This window comes from Zalophus californianus, chromosome 10 (assembly GCF_009762305.2).
Source record: "Zalophus californianus isolate mZalCal1 chromosome 10, mZalCal1.pri.v2, whole genome shotgun sequence".
Classification (NCBI taxonomy): Eukaryota; Metazoa; Chordata; class Mammalia; order Carnivora; family Otariidae; genus Zalophus; species Zalophus californianus.
This window is the reverse complement of record NC_045604.1, coordinates 41,078,577-41,104,826: the sequence shown is the minus strand read 5'-3', so window position 1 is coordinate 41,104,826 and position 26,250 is coordinate 41,078,577. Positions and strand designations below refer to the sequence as shown.

The 26,250-nt window shown below is 46.2% G+C and overlaps 1 protein-coding gene and 1 long non-coding RNA gene across 5 annotated transcripts in view; one reads left to right on the top strand and one right to left on the bottom strand.

Moving 5' to 3' along the window:
* The first annotated feature begins 12,497 nt into the window (after positions 1-12,497).
* On the top strand, positions 12,498-26,142 carry LOC113933044. The gene is made up of 3 exons (XR_003523223.2): positions 12,498-12,604; positions 13,029-13,159; positions 25,801-26,142. It is a non-coding gene; the product is annotated as an uncharacterized LOC113933044 (long non-coding RNA).
* CEP350 (centrosomal protein 350) overlaps positions 22,766-26,250 on the bottom strand; it is a 151,672-nt gene continuing 148,187 nt past the window's right edge. For all 4 annotated transcript variants that reach the window (XM_027612703.2, XM_027612706.2, XM_027612705.2 and 1 more), the window contains exon 38: positions 22,766-22,968. In XM_027612703.2, the coding sequence (XP_027468504.2) occupies positions 22,804-22,968 (165 nt within the window). In that variant the 3' untranslated portion in view covers positions 22,766-22,803. The remainder of the gene's footprint in view (positions 22,969-26,250) is intronic.

Sequence of the window (26,250 nt, the reverse complement as noted above, 5' to 3'; positions counted from 1 at the left end):
TCCATTTTATTTTTAAAGACTCCAGTGGTTAGATTGGGTCCACCCAGATAATACAGAATAAGCTCTCCCCTCAAGCTCTTTAACCTTAATTGCATCTGCATAGTCCCTTTTGCCATGTCTGGTGATATAGTCACAGGTTCCATGGAGTAGGGTGAGGGTATCTCTGGGGTCCACTGTTAGGCCCACCACACCACTCTCCTGTGCTTCCACTTCCCCAGCCCTTCTTCACTCTCCTTTCCTGGCTCCTCCTTCGCCCGTGACCCCTAGGTGCTAGAAACCTGTGGCGTCAGCTCTCAGATCTCCTTATCTGCTACACGTTCTCCGTAAGCAAGCGCATCCAGTCTTGTGGCTTTAAAACACCATCCACAAACCAAGGCTCCTAATACTCAAAAGCCCCAGATTCACTCTTGAGTTCAAGATTCATCTATCTGACTCAGCATTTCCACTTGAATTTGTGACTACCATCTCAAACTGAAACTCCGGGTTTTTAATTTTTGTTTTTTTTTAACAAAGCCCTAGCCTTGGCCACACCAGTGAAGGCATCACACCAGCTTTAGCTCAGGCCTCAAACCTAGGAGTCGTCATGCTGGAGTTCTGTGTTTCACTCGCCCCCTTCATGACTTAGCCAGGCTCATTGACTTGCTCTGCACTTACTTCTCTGCAGCTCACAATGCCCAGCCCCATGCGGGCCGGCCCCACCTTCCACCTGGGCCACTACAATTGCATCCCCGCTGGTGTCCAGGCTTTTGTCTTACCCCTGACTTAGCCTCCACACTGCAGCCAGGGCAAGCTTGAAAAATATGGCCAGACTGAGTCACATCCCTCTTATGGTCACCCAAAGTCTTCTCAATATAGTTACGATAGAATCTGTGGCCTAAAGCCCTGCTTCTCAAAGTGTGGTCCACGGACTGGTGGCACTGGCCCAACCTGGGAGCATGTTAGGGATGCAGAATTTCAGGCCTCCACCTCAGACCTACGGAATCTGAAACTGTGCTTTAACAGGATCCCCGGGTGGTATGTGGGCATATTAAACTCTGAGAAGTGCATCATCGGGTCCCCCTCTACTTTTCTAACTTCTGTCTCCTGTCATTCTTCCCTTTGCTCACTACCTTTAAGTGACACAGGTCTTCTCTCTGTTTCTCGTATTGTGTCCAGCACACGACCACCTCAGGGCCCTGGCACTAGCCAATTTCGTTTCTTGGAATAGCCTTTTCCTGATTCTTTATACAGCTGGTTCCTCCTAATTATTCAGGTGTCAGGTTTTTTTTTTTTAAGATTTTTATTTATTTTAGAGAGAGAGAGATTGCGTGCTTGTGAACTTGAGCAGGAGAGGCAGAGAATCTGAAGTAGGACCCCCCCCCGCCAGCCCACTACTGAGCACAAAGCCAAAGCCTGATACGGAGCTGGATCCCAAGACTCTGAGATCATGACCTGAGCTGAGCCAAAATGAAGAGGCGTGGACAGAGCCGCCCAGGCGCCCCCTCAGGTCTCAGGTTTAATGTCTCCTCCTCCGTGGCCGTGAGGGACCAGCCTACTGCACGCAGTTCATCCTCCTCACCTCCCATCATTAGCTGTTCACTCTCAATTAACCCTATTTGATTTCCTTCACACCCCTTATTTTTGTCTGCCTGGCTCATGTTTATTTCATTGCTTTTTTTTTTGAGATTTCATTTATTTATTTATTTGAGAGAGAAGGAGAGAGGGAGAGAGAGCACATGAGAGGGGGGAGGGTCAGAGGGAGAAGCAGACTCCCCGCTGAGCAGGGAGCCCGATGCGGGACTCGATCGCGGGACTCCAGGATCATGACCTGAGCCGAAGGCAGTTGCTTAACCAACTGAGCCACCCAGGCGCCCCTATTTCATTGCTTTCTTGTTAAATATCTTCCTTCTATCCCCCTCCCTTACCCCAAGAAGGTAGGATGAATGAAGTTGGGTATCCTGTCTTGCTCAGTCCTGTGACCTGGATCAGTGCCTAGAAGAGTACCTGCCCCAGAAACACTCTCTGAACGAATTGGCAGCAAATACCGACCCTCCCTTCTATCCCATTCCCTCTGTTGCTGGCCTTCCACGGTTTCTGTCGCAGTCACAAGCTCCAGCCTGACGACAGATCAGGTAGCCAGAGTACCTGGTTCTTGGAATTCTCTAGGTCTCCACAGAGCACTCAATCTGTTAACGACTTTGAGGATGCCTGAGTCCAAGTAATAATTACACTTAATGGGCAGCACTCACTCACGCTTTGCCCAGCACTGCCCTCAGCACTTGGCCCGTTCAGAATAAGCTCGTGTATTCCTGTTACTCCTTGCTGTCGTCATCTCCATTGTCCAGACGCAGAAAACAAGGTGCAGAGAGATTAACGAGCAGGCTCAAAGTTTCACAATAAGGGCTTGGCAGCGACAACATCCTTAGGCTCAGACTGGAGGGACCTCTTCCCTGAGCCCCTGCTCTGGAGCCGTCCCTGCCCCCAGGGCACAGGATCCGTGGGGCCAAGGAGAAAGCCCCCCAGCCCCCTTGTACACCACGCTTGAGCACCTGGGACTGTGGAATTCCTGGCCCAAAGGGCCACAAGTCTGTTTCCAGGGCCTCTTCCCCGGGGTTCATCTGCCTGAGAGTGGACTGCACCCCTGAGTGAGCCCAAATGGTGGCCCAGTGGCAGCTTTTTGCAAAAGGCATGGGCAGAGCTCAAACGTGCAGTCCCAGCGTCTGCATGCTGTGGGGAAGGCCCCTCAGGAGGTACGGCAGAGCAGGGCCTGGGAGAGAAGGGGCCACTTTCCCCACAGCTCCTCATCCAGACAGAGGCCTCTGGACTGCGAGGATGTGAAATCCACACCGGGCCTCCCAGGTCTTCGTGAAGGTTCCTGTGTCAAGGTAGGAGGAGAGAACGTGTTTTACTTGACAGTGTGTTAGCTGGATTGAAAACTTTAAAATATTTTAAATATTTAGACACATGCTCTGTGGCCTCCATTTGTCCTCATACAAATGTCGGGGGTGGGGCTGAGTGGACCCAGGCAGCCTGGCTCAGGGCTTACGTCCTAAGCCGGAACTGGGGAGCCTCTGTGCTCTGAGCCGTGCACCTCCGCAGGCGTCGGGACCATCAGCTCCTGGGGAGGCTTTGCCCGCTGGATGTGCAGTCCTGCCCTCCAGTTGCTTGTCCCACGGGAGCTCACGTATCAGTCATCATTGTACCCAGCAGACCATCTGCTACTCTCTCATGGTGCCCTCGAGGCTGAGGGCTTAGGGAGGCCCGCTCTGGCTGGTGCTGCATATGCCTTGGGTTCAAATCCCAGCTCCACAGTTTATAAGCGGGTGACCTTGAGCAAATTATGTCCTCCTTAGTCTAGTCTGTGTTCTACCTTCAAAGACGAAATGGGCAAGTGCATACTTGGTAACGTTCATCACCATCATCACACCCTTTCCCTTTGCTCTGAGGCCCAGGGCTGTGGCCTAGCTGCCTCTCTGGGAAGCTGCCCCAAACTGACCCCTACCACAGAGCTGGCAGGAACCAAAGAAAGGCGCAGCAGGTACCCCTCATGGTTAGGTCCTGGGTTCTGGGCACAGCTGAGATGGGAGGCGGGCGGTGCAAGCTCCCCCCGCAGCGCCTCAAAGCAGGATTCTGCAGGCTGCCGGGAGCCACTGCAGACCTGAACAGCTCGGGCCCAACCTCTGCCTTTGGAATTCTTCTTCCCTTTAAAATTCTTCTCCCTGTGAGCTGGGCTGGTCTGTGGCCTTCCCTTCACTAATGCTGATTGAACCCCACACACTCAGACACACACACAAATCCATAAACATGCAAATTGTTTTAGATGAAGTAATTCTTAGTGACTAATTATAGATCATTGTTTGACAAGATTTAATACTCTTATTGAGAAATGCAGGGTTGCTTTTCAACTCATTATAAAACCCTTCTCAAGTAAGATGTTACTAAGGGTGGGGCTGGGGAGGAAAGCACCAGGGATTTCTACAGAATAGGATGCTGAAGTTGGCATTCCTTTCTTTGCCCTATTTGGGCAGATGCGGGGTCCGAATTCACAGGAAGTGAACCTCTGTGATCTAACTAACCCCCTAACCGGGACCCAGTGACTCTCTGAAGGGCCCGGTCCAAGTGCTGGCTGCAGACCCAGGTGGTTTTCTCTCTTCCCTGCGCTGATACCTGGAAGTCGGGCTTCAGCAGCCTGTTTTCAGAAGAAAATAAGCATCCACCTTCAGGCTCTGAGAGCTGACGCCGATGGGTGTCTACAGACAGACATCTACAGATGCAGCCCAGAGCTCTTGATTCGATTATTGGGATTCCAGACTGGCTTCACCACTGGCTAGCTGGATGAAATTGGGCAAGTGAATTACCCTCTCTAGGCCTCAATCATCTCATCTATTAGATGGATCTTCTAATAGGATCTGTTTCATAGGGTAATTTTTCAGATTAAGTGAATGAATGTACATTAATACATGTAAACACTTAGATACAGAACACACTTAGAACGGCCACTGCAAGAGTAAATACTGAGTCATGTTGCTTATCATTATTATTATTCATCCAAGGGGACCAGGCCAGAGCCTTGGGAAATGGTGCCACCACATGACATTTTTAATAAACCCCCCGTGATACTGATGCTGACCTGAGCATAGGTATGTAATGAGGACATGAGCCAAGGCTGTGGGGCTTTGCAGCCTTGCTAAGGGGTTTGGCTCTATTCTGAACAAATGGGGAGATATTTAAAAATTTTTAACTTTGGAGCTCCTGTGTGGCTCAGTTGGTTAAGCATCTGACCCTTGGTTTCGGCTCGGGTCACGATCTCAGGGTCATGGGATCGAGCCTCCTGTCGGCTCGGTGCTTAGTGCGGGGGGTCTTCTTGGGATTCTCTCCCTCTCCCTCTGTCCTGTCCCTGTCCCCGCAATCTCTCTCTCTCAAAAATAAGTAAGTAAATCTTTAAAAAATTTTTTAAATTTTGCTGTAGGCAGGTCTTGTGGTCTTATCTAGGATGTGGTGACCTGGGGCCTGAGTTTGCCCTCCCAGACTTACATGGGAGGAGATGGAACTCATTCTGAGTCCTGAGGAAGGGACAATGTCCAGGTGAAGGGACAATGATCAGAAATAAACATAGGATCAAAGGCGTGGCTTTGGGAACCAGACAGACCCAGGTGAGTCTAGGTTGTGTTTGCGGGCGAGGTGCTTAGCCTTTGAAACCTCAGTTTCCTGACCTGTGACCTGGGACCTGCCTCAGAGGCGGTTGTGAGGACCAAAGCCGAGGATGCATGCCAAGTGCTCAGCACATAGCGAGTAAGCTTGTGCTCAGTGATTTCATCCTATCTATTGTCAGGGCTTTTGTTGGAGAGTCTGAGCAGCAAATGGTGGTTGTTTGGGTCAGGGTTTTTCGGGACAGGGAGAGGCATTCTGAGCAGAGACAGGAGCAGTCCAGGTGTGAGAGGAAGAGAGAGCATGTTCTGGGCCCACTATGCCTGGGTGGAATGTGAGGTGTGGTACACACACACAGTGGAATACTACTCAGCTGTAAAAAAAAAAAAGAATGAAATCTTGCCACGGGCAACAACATGGATGGGCCTTGAAGGTATTATGCTAAGGGAAGTAAGTCAGATAAAGAAAAAAAAAATACTGTCTGATCTCACTTATCTGTGGAATCCGAAAAACAAAATCAATGAACAAACAAAACTCACGGATACCAAGAACAGATCTGTTCTGGTTGCTGGAGGGGAGGGCGAGTGGGGGGTGGGCAAAGCGGGTGCAGGGGACTAAGGGGTACAAACTTCCAGTTAAGTCATGGGGTGTAATGGACAGCATGGCGTCTACAGTCGATAATCTTGTATTGCAACTCTGAAAGATGCTAAGAAAGTAAATTTTAAAAGTTCCCATGACAAGAAGAAACATTTTTTGGTAACTGTATGGTGACAGATGGTAACTACACTCCCCGTGGAGGTCATTTCCCGACATGCACAAATGTCGTGTCCTTAAGTGGTACACCTGAAACTAATATTGTGTCCTATGTCAGGCCTCAGTAAAAAAGAAACAGGGAAGCAGAAGAGAAAGAATTGGGTCAGAAATAGGCTCCAAGAGTTTTGTCCACCACTCCTCTAATTTATATCATGTCCGAGTCTCTGTTTTCTCAATCACAAAATGAAATGCTTATTTCATTGATTTTTATGATAATTAACCCATGTTCAGCAAACTCGCTTTCCATTAGTGGTGCAAATTCTGAGGACAGAGGGAAGGGGCAGGCCGGGGAGAGCGGATGGGGGCACCTGGGTCTTGGGAAAATGAGGCCCCCACTGTAAAGTAGTAAGGAGGCTTTCTGGGTTTTTTCTTCCAATTTATGAGGCTTGTTCTGACTTCTCCAGCGCACTGCTCAGCCCTGGGAGAACTGATACATTCCAGTGGCTAAATCTCTCAGGCTGGGGATGGGAGCCCGGGTTGTGGTGAATTACCCTGAGTGCCTCCCGGTGAGGCCTCTTGGGGGGCTGGGCCCCCTCTCCTGAGGTCTCCCCCGACTCACGTTCACACCTGCCCCCATAACAGCCACCCTATGGGGGCTAAGGAACTGGCAAAGGGACTCGTTTGCTAAATGAGATGAAGAATGGCCCTAATGTGGTCTCACCACATCTCAACCCTCTCCTCCTAAGAACACTGCTGTGATCAGGTCAGCCCGCCTTTCTGTTTCTCCCTGTGTTTTCCCTCTGCATGAAACAGCCTCCCGGATCCCTCCAAATGCTCAGGACCCACACTTTTGAAAGGTCCCTTAGCACCACAGACCACAACTACCCCCCCGCCCGACCTTCTGAACAACCTGAATTCACAAGTGCCCTGGGTCACGGCTCTGGCCTTCCTCCTGGTGCGCCGCCAAAGCCCGTCTTTCCCTCACCACCGCGCGCAGTCCCGCGGCCCCGCTCCGAGCCGGCCCCTCGCTACCCACTCCTCTCATTTCCAGCTCACACTCTCGTCCGTGTCACCATTGTTCCTGCTCTACCTTAGCACTTGCCCCGTTCAAATCCACTGTGCACCCAGCAGCCAGAGTGAGCTTTGTACAAGTGTAGACCTGACCTTGTCACTCCCCTGGGTACCACTCTCCAAGGCGACATACTGTATGTACCTTGAATAAATCTCAACCCTTCCCCCTGGCCTGCGAGGCCCTTTGTCATGTAGGCTGATCTCAGCTTCTGCCACTGTCCTGTGCTGCCTGGGCCGCCCACACGCCCATCTTCTTTCTAGTCCTCATTCATCTCTTAGGGCCTTTGCGTGGTTGTTCCCTCTGCCTGGAACGTGCTTCCTTCAGATCTCCTCACACGTGGCTCCTTCTCTCATCATCAGGTCTCAGCTCAAATGCTAGCTTCTCGGAAAAGGCCTTCCCTGACCTTGCGTACGGAAGCTCCTGCCCACATCCCCTGTCTCACGTCACCTGTTCTAGAGTTTTCCCACAGACTTCCCGAATACTACCCTCTTTTTGCATCGGTTTATTTATTTATTGTCTGTCTCCTCACACGAGCATGTAAGTAATTAGAACGGGGACCTTGATTTCTTGTCTTCTGTTGAGATCCGCAGGGTAGAGGACAGTGCCAGAAAATTGTAGCTATTTGTGGAATGGATGAATGGAGGATGAACTTAGCCTTGGTTATCGCCTAATGGTGCCCTTTACTTAATTTTTTTAAAGATTTATTTATCTAATAGAGAGAGAGAGGGAGGGGGGGCAGAGGGAGAGAGAGAGGAAGAGAACCTCAAGCAGACTCTACGCTGAGCACGGAGCCCAACGTGGGGCCCAATCTCATGACCCTGAGATCCTGACCTGAGTCAAAATCAAGAGTCAGACACTTAACCGACTGTGCCACCCAGGCGCCCCTGGTGCCCTTTACTTATTAACATGTATGTGTTTCATCTCCACACCCTGATCATAAGTCACACAAGAGAACTTTGAAAAGCCCTTTGGCTAATGAATGAGATCAAGAATGCTGGCTTCTCTGGTGCTTCGAAAGCTAGAGAAATTGCTCCATTTGGGGGCTGCTGGACATATGGTTGTGCCCAAGGGCAGAGGGATGGAGAAGATGAGCGCTCAAGGCACGCCTGGTCATAATAGAGCACGCGGAAGGGTGTTGGCGTGATGATGCAACAGGCCAGCAAGGGGTACCCAGTTACGCCTTTATTTAGTCACAGACTCAATTTTTCCAAGAAAGTCAGCAGCTCAGGGTACATACGTTCGCAGGCACTGCCGGTTGTGAAATAAATAGCCCCATTCCCGCTCTTCCTCTTTACCCACACGACCTGCCTTCAGAAGCTGAAAATTCTAGAAACTCGCTCTCTGAGTCTCTCTAACAATTTGAGGGAGGGCATTGTGGTCAGCAACACATAAAGGAAAGTTTGCTGAGGACTTATGGAAATACTTTCAAGTATTTTTTAAAGTAACATATTAAAATGTTATATTTTAAATTTTAGAACAGGGTACTTGGAGCTGCAGCAGCCATTGGCCATCATGGCCGAGAGAGTCAAGGAGGTGCTGACACAAAGTGCTGACTCTGTGGAGGCATCCGCCAACCCTGACCTTGTCGCCTCTGGATTCCTTGTTAAGTGAGAAGGGTAAGTCCCTATTGTTGACTTAGCTTTAATCAAGTATTCAGTTCCTTGCAGTCAAATGCATACTAGCTGCTGTAGTTCTTCTTAATAAAATTTACTTTTTTTTTAAGATTTTATTTATTTATTTGTCAGAGAGAGAGAGAGAAAGAGAGAGCACAAGCAGGGGGAGGGGCAGAGGGAGAGGGAGAAGCAGGCTCCCCGCTGAGCAGGGAGCCCGACACAGGGCTCGATCCCACGACACTGGGATCATGACCTGAGCTGAAGGCAGACGCTTAACCCACTGAGCCACCCAGGTGTCCCTGAAATTTACTTTTCATATTGGTTATTTCATACATTGAGATTCTTAGCTCTTCTTATAAATAAAGATGTAGAAACCAAAACGATCTTTTTTTTAATGTTTTTAAGTTCCAGTCAACGTACAGCGTACCTTTAGTTTCAAGAGTACCATATAGTGATTCAACACTTCCACACAACACGTGGTGCTCCTCGCAAGTGCCCTCCTTCATCCCCCATCACCCATTCAACCCATCCCCCACCCACCTCCCCTTGGTCACCAGCAGTCTGTTCTCTACAGTTAAGAGTCTGTTTCTTGGTTTGCCTCTCTCTTTTTACCCTATGCTCATTTGTTTTGTTTTTTAAATTCCACATATGAGTGAAATCATGTGGTATTTGTCTTTGTCTGACTTATTTCACTCAGCATAATATTCTCTAGCTGCATCCATGTCATTGCAAATGGCAAGGTTTTGTTTTTGATGGCTGAGCAATACTATTCCATTGTATATATATATACCACATTCATCACAGTGACTTTGTGTCCATTCCCTAGCCCCTCATGGAAAAGCAAAACTCTTAAATTGTTCAACTTCCTCACCAGAAACCAGCAGATTCTCCTCTCTTCTATTCTGGGTCTCCAGAATAGAAATAGTTAAAACAGTATAGGCACTTCTTAAGACAAACTCTTTCTGTATATTTTGGGCAATGCTACTTCCAGGAAATAGGATTAACAAGATGATGATCTCGAAGGCCAGAAGCAGGGATTATCAATATTGCAATGCCCAAGGAATTCGTGAGGCAATGCCCCTTCTGCCCTTTTTCTCTGAGGAAACTCAACCTGGAGACTCACAGCAGGAATTTGGACTTTTAATTCCATTTTGCTCACCTAATTGTTTGAATTAATTTTCTCAAAAAGGTAGCAATCATACTAACAGACCAGTCAGGGAAGTTATTTAGATGATTATTATTTAAAAAAATATTTTGACTCTACTTAAAGTGGGTCCTCACACATGCCTCTTTGTGCTATGGAAACTCAGAATCCTGAAATGTGTTTGGAGCTAAAAGAGTGGGTTTTGAGTTTCCTGACCTGCATTCTTCAGTGGGGAAGACAAGTTGCATAAAATGTGTTTTTAAATGGTACTCTTGTTCAAAACAAAAGCACAAGAAAATTTTATATCTGCTTGCAAAATGTGCCAGTATCATGGAAAAAATATATTTGGATAGGTCATAGAATCACAGTCCCCAGGGTATATTTGCCCACAAGCTGACCCACTGAGGCCACTAGTTAGTGATACAACATGGTGATTCCTTTTATTTTTTTTACAACACGGTGATTCCTTTCCCTGCACTATCTACCTACCATCAAACGCAAGTCTTTAAGTTTTTTTAATATGCAGAAGTACTAAAATATTTTTAATTATGTTAAATGCACCACTTAAATTATGCCTGACAGCAACACGTTTTAATTACTTTGAGTCTAGTTCTAACTTGAAATAGAAAAATATTCAGGTTGAAAAGCTGTGACCCAAATTTAGCTTCTACAGACAATAGTATTGGAATACTTTTAAAGTTATAAGAGGAAGGGGGTTATAATTCCATCTAAATATGCCTGGGTGGCTCCATTGGTTAAGCGTCTGCCTTCAGCTGAGGTCACGATCCCAGGGTCCTGGGATCCAGTCCTGCACTGGGCTCCTTGCTCAGCAGGGAGCCTGCTTCTCCCTCTCCCTCTGCCGCTCCCCCTGCTTGTGCTTTCTCTCTCAGATGAATAAATAAATAAAATCTTAAAAAAATAAATATGCCCTCTTCACATTTAGCAGGAAGTAAATAAACAGATGCTGAATTTGTCCTTTTTGGTGACGCTTTACTTCTTGGTGGAGGGAATATTAATTTTTATTATCAAGGTGATACTTGTACATAGCAAAAAAAGGCTATTCAGCAACACACATACACATGGAACACACAAGTAGTCTTCAGCCCCATTCCTCTCCTCCTCTTCATCCAGAGACACCCACTGTTAATCACTTCATTTCAGCATCTTTTCTCTGGTCTTTACCTCTGTATTCAAGAAAATATGTTATATCTTGAATCACTAGTTTTATACTTTAGCTGTTGACTTCCTGTATTCCTCCAACTCTCCAGAGAAACAGAACTGATGAATTGTGGATGGAGAGAGAACAAGGGACAGAGGGTGTTCCTGGGGGGGGGGGGGTGAGAGATAGAGAGAAAAAGAGAGAAGGAATTGGCTCTTGTGATTATAGGGGCTGGCAAGCTGGAGACAAAGGGAAGAGCTGATGTTGTGGCTCAGGTCCAAAGGCAGTCTGGAGGTAGAATTTTCTCTTCCCTGTGGGACCTTGTTCTTATTAAGACCTTCACCTGATTGGACGAGGCCCACCACATAAGGGAGGGTATGAAGGGTAACCTGTTTTATTCAAAACCTACTGGCTTACATATTAGTCTCATATAAAAATACCTTCATAGAAATAAGTCAATCAGAGAAAGACAAGTATCATATGATCTCACTGATATGAGGAATTCTTAATCTCAGGAAACAAACTGAGGGTTGTTGGAGTCGTGGGGGGTGGGAGGGATGGGGTGCCTGGGTGATAGACATTGGGGAGGGTATGTGCTATGGTAAGCGCTAATGAAGTGGGGGACTCGGAGGGGGAGACGAACCATGAGAGACTATGGACTCTGAGAAACAGACTGAGGGTTCTAGAGGGGAGGGGGGGGATGGGCTAGCCTGGTGATGGGTATTAAGGAGGGCACGTACTGCATGGAGCACTGGGTGTTATACGCAAACAATGAATCATGGAACACTACATAAAATAAATTAATTAATTAGTTTAAAAAATACCTTCATAGAAATATCTAGACCTGTGTTTGATCAAATATCTGTGTACCATGGCCTGGCTACGTTGACATATAAAATTAATTGTCATGCTTCCGTATAGGGCAGATGTAGATTTAGCTCTCTTGACACCTCCCTTCCCTTTCTTCATCCTCTCAATTTAGTGATATCACAGTATTTACATTATTGTAACTATAAATATTCCTAGGTGAGCCAGGGAGTGTATTATAATTGTTTCTTACTCATACAATGCTTTGCTTTTCCTCGTTTCTTCATTACTCACTCTTTGAACCTATTACTCAGTCTTTTCCTCGCTCTCCAACAGCTTCTCAATAAAAAATGTCATGTTGTTAAAGACATATGCTCTTTGTTCCTCTCTCTTCCCCCTCCCTGCCTCTTGGAGATGTTCCTTCTGGAGCTTTCTGTCCACCGCCCCCCCCCCCCCCCCCCCCGCGCCGCCTCTGATCTGGACTGGTGGCTCTCTAGGTGTGCCAGACAGCCGTCATCCTGGGAATGCCTTCCAAGTCACCCTGGGGATTTCCTTCACAGGCTTCTGGGTGGAGCCTGTTTCTGGATCTCAAGCCTTCGTCTTTCAGGGTTTATGCCCCCCGCCCCAGAAAGGATGCTTGAGAAGAAAGGACACTCCCAAACACCTTCATATTCTATCCTAGCACTTGATTCATGATTTGGCCAAGTGTAGACTTTTGGATGAAAACGATTTTCATTTGATTTACGAAAATTCTGCTGTGTTTTCTTATGGTCTCCAATGTTTCTGTTCAGGAGAGTGATGACATTTTTATTTCTAGCCCTTGTCTTTTCCCGCAGAGTCCTCATATCTCACCATGATCAGCCTTGTTGGGGAGTTATTTCTCGTGCGAAGGCATTCATTGGACCGTTTCCAATGGCAAATTCACATAGGTAAGTTCTGAATTCTTTTCTTGTCTAATTTCCTCCAGTTTTCTCTGTTTTTGCTAGATTCCAATTAATTAGATGTTGGATTTCCTGGGCTGGTTCTCTAACTTTATCTGTTTCTCTCCCATTTTTATGTACCTTTTTGTTTTACTTTTTAGGAGGTTTCCTCAACTTTGCCTTCTAACATTCTACTGAATTTTAAATAATGGCTGCTATAGGTTTAATTTTCAAGAGCTTCATCTCGTTCTCTGATTCATTACTCTTTTAGAGCATCCTGTTCCTATTACATGGACACAATATTGTGGAGCTATCTGAGGGTTTTCATTTTAATTGTGGTTTTTGTGTCTTGTGATGTTTCCTTTTGTGCCATGCATTGTTTCACCAGAATCCCTTTTGTTTTTTTCTTTTTGGTTTGGCCTGGCTCATATAGGTGGCTCTCCTCAAATGTCTGGAGATGGCTGGCTATTTGTTCACATCTGGGTGATGCGCTAAAATGTGGATGAGTAACTCATTAGGCATGTGTGCAGCTTTGACTGGTCAGCTTCCCTGGAAGGAGATCAGGTAACAAACCAATTTTTTCTCTAGGGGAATCTCCCAATGTCAGTACCTAGAGGGCTTTCCTCCAAAGCCATTCTGTTTTTTCAGAGGAGGATCCTTCAGTCTTCTTCCTGGCGGAGGGGGTCCTAGATAAGCCTGACTAGATTCTTCCATTTAATCCACAGACTTTAAGTTAATTTTTATTTTCCATTTGTTGCCTCGTGTTTTGCTGTACCTGGAGTCCTCAGGTTCAGGGACACTGTGGTTCAGTTTCTCCAGAGAATAAATGATTTCCTGAGAGCATTTGAGAGGGGATTGGCAGGGACCCGCACCCACTGGACAGGTATGGGTACCAAGGGGATCTAGCTGTTCCTTTCAGCAGTCAACCAAGTTCTGTCTTTTCATCCCTGTTGGGAAAGGCAGTCATGCACAGCTTCTCGCCTCCTACAGGGTCACATAGGAATGGGCCCTGGGACCTGGCCCACTTCCCAAACCAAGAGATGGAGTGCCCCCAGCCTGTGCTGGCCTTATCAGCTTGTGTGGGAATACCTTTCCCTCCTTCAGACTCACAATGTGTGCTCCTTTGTTCTGCTTAAGCGCGTGCGTCAGTGGCCCTCAGGCACACCCCCAGCCGTCTATTTCAGACCCCATGGGGCGGGTCCTGGTCCTTGCACTGAGGCGCGGCATGGGGTGCGTGCGGTCACATCTCCCACTCCTCTGGCCGCGGGGGTCCGACGCATTGCTAGGGGCTGGCCCCTGTGCACTTCCTTTCCTCTCCGGCCGGAAGAAAGTGCTGTCCCACTTGAGGCTGGGGTGCTGTTGTCTGTGCTCAGTGATCTCATCTCGCGTCCTGATCTCTTCCCTGGATGCCACTTACCTGCCTTTTAGCCTTGGCCGCGCGTAGCCTGGCCAGCCAGTGAACGGGGGCACAGATGTGGTGCTCTGAGCAGGGCCGCTGAGAGTTCTTCGTGCCGGGGCACGGTAGGAACGGCAGGAACGGCCTCCAGTATACCTTCGCTGCACCTCTACAGGGAAACCTCAGCCCCCTTGCCACACGCCAGCAGCGGGTAGGCCTAGATCTGTACTAAGCCCAAGTACTCCCAGAGGTGCTTGTCATCCACTAGATTGAGGACAGCCTCCCTGCTGGCCTAACTCAGAAACAAGTCAGCCGGGCCCCGTGTGAGGTCATGGACACTATGACACATGTAGGCTGGGCCGTCCACCCTGGGAAGGTCCCGGACCTGCTCGACTACGGCCGCACCAGGGGGCCCCGGAGGCCCGTCAGCAGGAACACATTCTTGACAAGATGAAAGAAAAGTTACTGTCCTAGGCAGTTCCTACCAACAAAAAAGAGACTCAACGACTGGCAGGCCTATGTGGCTACTAAGAAACATGCATCACATCGGGGGACTCCTTTGGCCCCTTTTGTCAAGGTTACCCACGTTGTGCTCCTTTGAATGGGGCCTCTGACAACAGTAGGTCCGGAGGCTGTGCAGCATACAAGGTCCCGCTCTCGCCTTAGGAAAGGGATCATCCACTCCTCCCCGGGTGGATTAGAACCTGTGATCACAAGAGACTGTTGTCGAGGTGTGTTGGTCCCTTGGGTCTTGGACACATAAATTACCTGAGGCAGCTGCCTGGCATCCTCCCCTCCCATGGCAACTTCTAGCCTGATGTTGGGCCTGCCTGAAAACAGGGAGCCTGACCACAGAAGCCTGACAACTTGTGGGACCATGAAACCTCAGCTGCCCCTCCTCATGGGGGTACCCACTAATCCCACTAACAAAACAGGACAGCTTCAACAAAGTTCCATCATTAAGTGAACACAGGACAACCAAGGTCAAGCCCACGTGGGCCCCAGGAGGCCAGGCAACTCCATAAACAAGTATCTGCTCTGTCAGAGGAGGCTAACCAGCCGTAGGGGCTGCCCCTGCCCCTCCCTTTACGAAGCGGGGGCCACAGTTCAGGGATGTCCCAGCTGCAAAGCTCAAAGCTGGGAGAGTTGTCTGGGCCACTGTGGCCGCCTTCTCCAAGGACGACCACCTTTTAATTGAGACCAGATAAGAATATCCTGCCCAATGGGCCAAACTGTGTATGATGATGATGGCTGTCCAGCCAATCCCTGAGCAAGTCTCTACTACTTGCTTACAGATTTATGGGCCGTTACAAACCCCCGAGCTATACGTAAAGGCCCCCCTGTGCAGGGACAGGGACTGTGACAGTAGCTTAGTGGACTGAAAAAAAAAAAAACAAGCCACCCCAATTCATCACTCATATTAATGCCTATAACAAAGAACCATTAAAAAAATGAACAACAAAAACACAAATGGAACTCATGAGCTAACCTAACATGCGCTTAGCAAACAACCCCATTGGGTCCACTACAGAATGGAACATGAAGTCTACCTCCGATACAAGAATGGACCAAATCACAATGTCTCACCCCCCAAAACTGAAAGCCAAAGGTAACAACAGAGTTGTGTGACTCCTGTACTGAATGCAGACCGTGCAATAGAGTGGGCAGAGCCATGTCAAGTGGGCTTAGGCCTCACACACACATGGCAAATTGACCACATTGGGCCACTAGTCCCCAGACGTGGATTCCAGCGGTGCTCATGGTGTGGTGCCATCTAGACATACAGATCACTATTGTGGCTCAAAAACCACCATTGCCCCATTGCCGTATGTTCAGATATTCAACAAAGTTCCCATCTGATCAAGACGCCACAGTCACAGCCCCAAAAATACAGTGCTGGACATGTACCTGTAACAGAGGTGGGGCTTTCATGTTCCCCGTCACCCCCAGACAGACCAGGGGCAAAACACTGCAGTGAGCAGCTTAAGCAACAACTATACAAAGGCCATAAAAAAACCCGCCAACTTACCAGATGGTACCTCTGCTTAAGAAAGGTCAGTGAACGGGGGCGCCTGGGTGGTTCAGTCGGTTGAGCTGCCAACTCTTGATGTCAGCTCAGGTTGTGATCTCAGGGTTGTGAGATCGAGCCCCATGTAGGGCTCTGAGCTGAGCGCAAGTCTAAATCTTAAAAAAAGAAAAAAGAAAAGGCACTGAACAGTTGCCAGTAGGCTCTGACCCATGGTGGGTGATACTTGGAGTGGATGGGAGGCCAGGCAGCCCACCTGATGAGGCGGCTCTGGCAAAATCCCCACCTCGGTATACTCAACATTTTTTTTCTCCCACTGGGACACACTCCCGAGGTGTGACTTGTTGCTAGGGCCACAGTGGTGTCACACTAGGGCCTCCCAGTCCAAACGTGGAGGCAACAGGTATCTCACTCTGGGGGATGCCAGGGAAATGGGGGAGGGGGCAAAAGAGCATCAGGACCCTTGGGTTCTCCTGGTCACGCTGGGACCTCCGACTCGAGTGGGTGATATTACAAGATCTGTCAAATTCATTTGGACTGTGACCTCCGTCCCCAGGTTGGATGACTGGGCCAGAAGACTTGGGTTAAGCAAGGGGCAGCGGATCCCAAGGAAGTAGGAAACAAGAGTATCTTGGACCTGGGGACGTTCAGAGCATGGGAGCGAGATGGGAACATTAAGCTGTCTTCCCGTTGCTCCTGCAGAAGCTTGCGCTGTGCCTGGTGTGACAACACAACCCTGGCAAGAAACAGCGCAGCTGTCAGGAGAGGAGACGAACTCAAACAATGCTGCATTTGTCATCCCAGAATAAAGTTCCTTTTGTCTCACATTCCCATTTTAATGGCTTGGCTGGTACACGATGACTTGGACTTTCCTCTAGACCAAGGAGAGTCACTAAGCTCCCTGGCCAGGGTGGTGATGGACACCTAACAGCCTTCAGTTACCTGCCGGCGGAACAGGCTGGCTTCTGTGTCATTGCCAGCGCCTCTTGCTGTGGGTAGATCAACAATACGAGGGACGGAGAAGCCCTGTGCTCAGGGGGGGTGGTTAGCAGACTCATTGCTTAAGCTCTTCAGTTGGCTTCGGCCAGGCACTGGAGGTTTCTGGTTGAGGACCATCCTCCGGAGAGGCCTGATCTTCGTCCGGGGGTTTGGTTCTCCCAGTGACTCTGGTAAATGTCTCGAAATGACAGGAAGGCTCTGTTAACTCTCTTCATATGGGTTGTTCAGGGGCTCAAGGACCCAGCTCTGCCTACACATTTGAGGTAAACCGTGCTCCCCCTGGATTTGATGTGCTTTATCTGCTATTCCAGTAGCTGAGCAGGGTGGGTGGGGTGTACTGTTGGGAAAGAAAGTTACACAGCTTCTCGCCTCCTACAGGGTCACATAGGAATGGGCCCTGGGACCTGGCCCACTTCCCAAACCAAGAGATGGAGTGCCCCCAGCCTGTGCTGGCCTTATCAGCTTGTGTGGGAATACCTTTCCCTCCTTCAGACTCACAATGTGTGCTCCTTTGTTCTGCTTAAGCGCGTGCGTCAGTGGCCCTCAGGCACACCCCCAGCCGTCTATTTCAGACCCCATGGGGCGGGTCCTGGTCCTTGCACTGAGGCGCGGCATGGGGTGCGTGCGGTCACATCTCCCACTCCTCTGGCCGCGGGGGCCCGACGCATTGCTAGGGGCTGGCCCCTGTGCACTTCCTTTCCTCTCCGGCCGGAAGAAAGTGCTGTCCCACTTGAGGCTGGGGTGCTGTTGTCTGTGCTCAGTGATCTCATCTCGCGTCCTGATCTCTTCCCTGGATGCCACTTACCTTTTAGCCTTGGCCGCGCATAGCCTGGCCAGCCAGTAAGTGATGGAACAGTCCCCCTGCTTCACACCTTTTTCTGTGGCAGTCACTGCCTTCGATTTCTGAGCTTTTCTGGGATTCTGTAGGGCACTGGCTAGTTCAGCATTCACTTCTGCGGGCACTCACCACTGTAGATCTCACCGCTGTTGGGCTCACCATTCTTAGCTCTGCCATCTACCAGCGCTAGCTACCACTTTCACGTACTCGCATTCAAGGATAAAGATATATTTGGGTTTTTCCCCTCCCAAGATTCAACCTGTCATTACTATTGTGTCTACCAAGCACCAAACACAGTATCTGGCACACAGTGGACACTCATACATCTATTCTGGGAGCCAGAAGGATTTTTTAGACTCTGCAGCAATTTGGGGTCAGTCCTCTTCTGAGAACTCCTTTAATGTTCATGGCTGTGTAGGGGTTAAAAGCACAGCACGGATGGCCATTAGGAGGCTCCTCGAAGAATTCAGGGGAGACCATGGTGGTTACTTCTAATCTGTTGGGTTAGAGAGGATTCATTACCCTGAGTGCCATACATTTCCATCTTGGAAATTCTTTTATTCTTCTAGATCTCTAGCTCCATTCTTCTCCAAGCTTGTATTTCTAGAAATAAATTATAGCCTCCACACCTAGTCATCGGATGGTTGCTCTTTTTTGTGGCCCACTTAATTGTGTGTGACTTTTCTGTGTGTTATTTTGCAAGGGTGATCAAAATTCAAGTCATCTGGGAGAAAAGATGTTTGCCATGAATTACAGGGAAGAAGCCCATCAATATAGAGCAGAGAGGTATAATTTATCAGGGAGCTCTTCTCTGACCCATCCCCACCCCTGTTGGGTTCTTTTTATTATATATGCTCAAACCCCACGTGTGCTTCATTTGCAGCACTTACTGTGATTTGTCACGTACTGCTTTTCAAATTCTCTTTTGATGACTCTTTGATTAGACTTTCAGCTCCAGGAGATCAGGGACCACGGCTGTGGCCTCCACTACCTGCCCACCACTCGGCACAGTGCTCAGAACATGAAGGTGTACTCAGGGACTGTACACACGAGTGACGAATGTCAGAGCCCAGGCTGCTTGGGTGTATGCGGCGATGGCGTTTATGAACAGAGGGGACAGCTCCCGCACTCAGCTCCCCTCACACCGCTGCCTGAGTTCATGGGGACTAGCTTCTAATCTCGGCTCAGAAGGTGAAAAAACAGACACGGGACACAAACTTAATTTATAAATCAGTTTATTTACAGACTTTATTTTTTCTTAAAGTACATTTCAGTTAACAAATCTATTTACACAGGTATACATGGGAATTCATCCCAGTTATTTTACAGATCATACTTACAAACCACACCCCAAGTCTTCTGTGCAAAGCTGCACTGGATGTGACTATTGGCTGAAAATGGCCTGATGAGCAGGCTATTTACACATACACAGTAAACGGGTTTGTTTTTCATGTCTGCACAGTACAGTACACACACGGAGGCCAGGCCTCCCAGAGAACGCTTTGCAATGTGTTTACCAAGAAGGCTTTGCAAAGTCCGGAAGGAAAAGCTATTAAACATAGGTTAATTAAAATGACAGTACCTCCTTTACATCAGTTTACATTGTTTTCTTCACATTTTTATAATACAAAGATATTTTATTGAATTGCTGCACAACCAGTTCAAGATGATTTGTAAACATGTAAATTCCTACAATTTGCATTGAACATCATTGTAGTTTCTATCATTTGCTCTTTGAATTAATGTTTTCTTCACTAGTATTCTTAAGGTAGTAAAAGAAGATGTAAGTTTGAACTTCTTGCAGAAAAGTTAAGAGTCTCCAATGCTGTGTGAGGACACACTTGATTCAAGTATTGCAAAAAGCTAAGGCCACTTTTTTCAAGACAAGAAAGTGAACAAAATTGTTTTTATCAATAGGCCACAACACTCTTATGAGCAATGAAATCTCTTTTGAAAGGTAATTTCTCAGAGACCTGTAGTCACAGAAGGAATCTTCTTTTCTTTTGGGTAAAAGAAAAACCAATTACCTTCCTTATTAACTACTTTTGAGCTCTTCCCACTTTTCCCTAGAATAAAAATTCCTGTTTAGACCTGAAGAGGGAATCTATACCCTGTACTTGGTTAACCCAGAGTTCAGTACCCTGGATAGCACAAATTATTTTGGACTCAGAACTAAATCTGAAGCCTCTATGTTGGTTTACTACTAAATTCTGATAGTGCTATTCTAAAAGATATTACTGCTGATGCAAAGATCTTTTTCTTAGAGGAATTATGAAGAGTGAAAGAGGATGGGAGTGTAGGGGGAAGGAACAAAGATTAGAAAGAGGGAATATTTAGATTCTTGGTTAAGAGGCAGAGCTTGATTAAAAAGATCCCAATATGGAACGAGTGGCTGGGTATCCATAGTCTCTGGTCCTAATGCTAACAATAAATACCTTTTCAATTATATCCAATAGTTAAAATTATAAGAAATCTGCTAATTCTAGATTCCTCTGTTTTCTGCTACCAAACTATGGACAACCATTTCTAACAAGGAGTAAGACGGACCGATGGCTGCCTCTCATCTGGAGCCTGGGATTCTGAAGACAGGGGAGACAGCGGGAACACGCGAGGGGGGCCAACACACGGTCCCAGCCGTATCCTCACCACGGAACCCCAAGTCCCGATAGCTGACTCCACACACTTAACCTTTTTTTTTTCCTTTTCTGGAATCATAATGTCATAAAGAGTAAAGATTAATTTTCTTATTAAAAATTGACTTAGGTCCAAATAATGAGAATGTAGAAAAACAACCTATATTCCTATTATATTATTTTTATATTCACTTATAAAAAATTTATAGCAGCTGTAAAGTTTCAGTATCATAAGGACAATGTAATCCTACAAACAGCCAAAAGGCGTAGATAAGATGTTTTTCTGTCTTTCAAATAACACAAACTAAAAAGAAAGGCCTTTGCTTTTCCTTGGCCAACGTGAAAACAATATCTCCACACTACTGGTTAATAACCCCAAGAAACCCTAGCTTCCCTTAGTCCATCTGCTCATTATGGCTACAAGACTAGAGCTCAACAGCAAGAGCCCAGAAGAAATGCTGGCGATACATCAATCTGCGCATTTCCCGAGACCCAATCACCACATTTCAGTGCTTTCCTTATTTGTCAAGAGCTATCATACCAGTCATTGTGCAAAATGCAAATATTCCAATGATTATTTCGATAAGTTTCTCATAATGACAAGATGAAACCAAGGAGGAATGGAAGTGTGCATAGTGAAACATCTGAGACGCAAAGGCAGATTGGGAGGAAAGATGCAGAAATGAACGAACGTGCACACTTAAAAGATTATACCATCTTTGGGGTTTTTCTAACGTATTTTGAAGCTATAACATTCCAGGATATTTGTAAATATGAATCCAGTGGATGTCTTAAATCATGCTTCTAATCAGGACCTTCAGTATTAAGGCATTTACATTCACGCCTAAGACTGTCCACATTCTTCTAGATTACTTGAAGAAGAACAGGACTGATAAAGAGAAACCAGTCAGGAAGGCAGGGTACTGAGGTCCCAGAGAGCATCACGTATGCTCTAATGTAGCAGCTGGAGTCTATATATATATTTTCAGGTACAGGTAATAGTTGTGAGAAGCAATGCTGCAAGAGAGGCAGAACTGAATTATACAGTGTCTTGAAATCCTCTGATTCCATTCCTGCTACTGCAGGAGATCTTGGAAAAGCTTATCTTCTTTTCACTGAATTAAACTGCCTTCTTCGATATGTGTATGGGTTTGTTAAAACCGGAGATTTCCTGTGCAAAGACTATGAACCACAGAAGCTTCAAGACAGAGGTTTAACTTTTACAAGAAGAATCTTTCACTTCTGAATAGGGACACACATTTTCAACTTAATAATTTATCTCGGAATAAATTAAAAAACGTTCCATAGCGCAAAACAAGCACACGAACAATAGACAGTATCTTTTTGTCTTTGGTGCACACACTCATTTCCTAAATCATTCAAGTAACAGCGTCTCTGACTTCTTGGGGAGAGATGGGAGTTGAGAGTTTGAAGGCCAAAATGAATTATTTCCACTTTTGCCATGCCTGGATGCCTGAGATGGTCCTGAGGATCTGTGATTCTAGGAGCAGCTGGCAGAGGTTCAGAAGGAGTGAGAAAAGTGCAGGGAGAGAAGAAGGGGTAGAAGAACCAGCCCTGCATCAGTCCTTTGAGCCCAGTCTTCAGTGGGGGCATTCTTTGTTTTCATGCCCACACAGAGAAAACTAAAAATAATGCAAAGGTTTAAAATTCTTTAGATGGTGCTCAGAAAGCAAGGCTACCATTGATTTCTGTTAACTCGACAGTCCACTTGGTGCTGCTCAACTGCAATAATGGAAGAAAATGGTCTTCAAAAAGAAATGAAATGAATTCCAGAATGTGAAATAGGCACACGTTATTAGACTTGCCTATTTAGAAGTGGTTAGGGGTTTAATACTGTTTAGAGACTATAATGTCCACTTATGACTTGCATGGTGTAGACCAGGATTACTTTTTAAAAGTGGTAGGACGCAGAATTCTATATACCTCTCCTGCCTGACTTCAGACTCAAGGAAGTGATAGCCTCGTCTAAGCTAAGAGGTAAGTCTGGTGTTTTCAGCCCGTATCTGAGACCCAGTAGGGGTGTTAACCAGAGGTGTAGGATTATACTGTGTGTCAACATCAGGAGTGCAACCCTGCCCACCGAAAGTCACCAGCTAATCCAGTGGGCAGTCTCTAAAGGCAAGGGCTGCCATACCAGATATACCGCATTGTCCCATGAACTCCAAACCAGTAGTCTTTAAGGAAAGGTAGCAAGTCCAGAAGCGCTCTTGCTATGATGGAGATGGGGTGTGTATCAGGAGGCAGAAAGGCCCAGGACTCATGTTAGCACTCAGCGTTCGGTTTATTTGCAAGATGTCACACAAGTAGCATTCTCCCCTGTTTCTCACTGATCTGATTCAGAACATCAATAGTATCTCTGATCAAGGTCTCAAAGATCCCGTCAGCTAGCTGCATCTTCACACACAATTCATCCTCATCATAGTTCACCCACTGTGCCTCCTCTTCGTGGAGCTCCTGGACCTAGAATTTAGAGAACAGAAAGCTTAGAAAATTACTGTCACACAAAAGCTAGAAAATTAATTGTATTGATATATTATATATTATTATAGACATATTATATTCTCAACCATTTCCCATGAGAATACAGCCCAAGGAAATTAGAAAAAAAAGGTAGTTTATATGATATCAATACCCCTTTGAAGGTACAAGAAGTTTGAAAAGACTCAACTGCTGAATAAAAGTGTCTTCAAAACTGTCAAAATGGAATTTGATAATATTCCAGGATTTTATACATATTAAGGTTTACAAGTATATTGTTGTCTATGACAATATAAGGGAATGTGTATAAGGATTTAAGGGGGCGAGAAGCATGTAAATTATTAGATATATGGATTTACAATTATAAAATGCCTATATCCAAAGAAAACACTGAATGTGATTCTAGAGTATTATAAATAAATGAATAAAGTTTAATATTCATTAGGGTATTCTTTATTTTATTTTTAAAGATTTTATTTACTTAGTTGTCAGAGAGAGAGAGAGCACAAACAGGGGCAGAGGCAGAGGGAGAAGCAGGCTCCCCACTGAGCAGGGAACCCGATGCAGGGCTCGATCCCAGGATCCTGGGATCATGACCTGAACCGAAGGCAGACGCTTAACTGACTGAGCCAAACAGGCGCCCTTGCTTAAGTTTATTTTAAAAATCATTTATGCGAGGTCCCTGGGTGGCTCAGTTCGTGGACTGACTCTTGACTTTGGCTTGGGTCATGATCTCGGAGTTGTAGGACTGAGCCACATGGTAGGCTCTGCGCTCAGCAGGGGGTCTGCCTGGGATTCTCTCAACTTCTCTCTCTGTCCCCTGCTCTTTCTCTCCAAAATAAATAAATCTTCAAAAAAAATCAGTTATGCAATACTTGCTCTTTTTTTTTTTTTTTAACTTGAAGCATAGCTGACACACAAGGTTATATTACTTTCAGGTGTACAACGTAGTGATTCGGCAACTCCATATGGTACGCTGTGCACGCCGTGATCAGTGTAGTTACCATCTGTCACCATACACTGTTATTTTTTTTTTTTTAAAGATTTTATTTATTTGACAGAGAGAGACACAGTGGGAGAGGGAACACAAGCAGGGAGAGAGGGAGAGGGAGAAGCAGGCTTCCCGCCGAACAGGGAGCCCGATATGGGGCTCAATCCCAGGACCCCGGGATCATGACCTGAGCTGAAGGCAGACGCTTAATGACTGTGCCACCCAGGTGCCCCACCATACACCATTATTATAATACTAATTACATTTTAGGGTTTGGGGACTCCTACAGTAAACCAAAACTAATCAAATTAGAACTGTCTAATTATTTATAATTATAAAATGCATATATCCAAAGAAAATACTGAATGTGATTCTAGAGTATTATAAATAAATGAAGTTTAATATTCATTATTTTTAAAATGTATTATTGCTTAAGTTTATTTATTTGTCCAAGATTTTTTGCTTGTTTATAGTTTTTAAAGACTACCCATAAAAGAAACATATGGGACATAGAGTACACAATGAGACTGTGTGCGGCATGGAGGCCAGGTGGAGAAAGTGGATTGTAAACCCTGATCTAGTGAGAAATTCAGTGAAGTCAACTGCAGTGATGGGGGTCTCTAACCAGAAGTCTAAGTTGGCGAAAAGGCCATGGGACCACAGACACCTGGCTTGCACTGATCATAGTTTCATCTCGAAAAAGGTTGAGGAAGCAAGGACGGGAACTTGTATTCTGCTTCCTGTTATAGGCAAATGAGAAGGCTCTTGGGAGAGCGAGCCTGTCGCCCTGGAGTTTGAGAGCACGAGAAGGAAGGACAGCCCAACAGGTGCCCCTGGCCAGGGCTGACAAATATACGACACAGTGGCTGCCACGTTCCTTCTCTTGGAGGAGGGTGTTTGAAGGATTTGCAAATTATCCATTTCCTTTGTTCCCTAATTTATGCTCCATGAACAGATATGCCACCAAAAAGGGCTCCATGGCCAAATAAGTTTTAGAATACTCCTTCTGCGAGGTTCACATTGTACATTAGCTTATTAAAAAGAAGTCCGCCAGTAAAGAAACTTGTTTAATTCAGAGTTTCTTATATTTATTTGATCAAAGAATCATTCTGTACGGCTGTGTAAGAAATATTATTAACCTACCAAGGGACTGGTGTTCCTCTCATGAAGGATGCTGTAAGCAACAGCCTAATGCAACACTTCTCAAACTGTTGTTGAGGGAGAACCATGTTCTGGGAAAGCTAACAGGGGTGTCCCTACAAAAGCTTTCTTATCTCCCATAAATTTTGTCCAAACAAACTTGCACAGCTTTCCTTTTTATAGGTTTTCTCAACCTTTAATATTAAATCTTTTCTTTGAGCAATTTCTTCCTCAGTGACAAAATTTAGGAAGCATGGTCCTGATGAAATCGTTTGTGGCCTAGAATATATGTTCGGGACATGACGCGCTATTTTAGCACACAGACGATGGGCCCCCACAGTGCCCTTGTCAGATTTAGCAAAAGCTTTGCTCCTCTTTAGAGCAAGAACCACTTCACTCTCAGCTGGTGAGGACCAACATCATGCTTTCCATTTTGCTTTGGCCATCCAAAAGCCCAAAGCCCAACTCAGAACTTCAACTATGGCAACCAAGGGGTCTCACAGCCTGCAGATCTGCCTCCATTTTTTTCCTTCTGGCTTTTGGAGTCTATTCTATTTTATTACACATTTCTCTTGCTCCTACACATGTATTATGCATGTATGGTAAGTTAATATATATTACATAAGTTAATTGACATTAAAAAGTCAGTCTAATAATAACTTCATTTGCTTTTATTTTCACAGGGTATGAGGCTGGTTTTAGAAAAGAGAAATGTGGGAAATAAAACGTGGCCAGATTTCAGCAAGCACATGGCAGGGTCTTGCACCATATCCTTGCAAACAAGATGGGGAAATAGAAACAGGCCAGTTAAATGGATTTGTGCTTTTTTGATTAAAGGACAACACAACCACCAACCTGCAAGGAAGTTTCCGCCTAAAAGACTCAGGAGCTTTTTCCTCTGTGCTCCCAATCTACTTGCTCATATTTCATTATTTGGCAAAACTGTACTCTATGTATCTGTTTTCCTACTAGGCTGTGAGTGCCTCAAGATTTTTCCTTTTATTTTAAATTTCCCAGCGACAAGGACAGTGCAAATAGAATGTGTTAAATAAATATCTGGCATGTGGATTTTTTAGTGAGTGCTAAAAGGCTGTCTTTGGCTGTGTCCAGTTCATCATTTTTGGCAATGACTT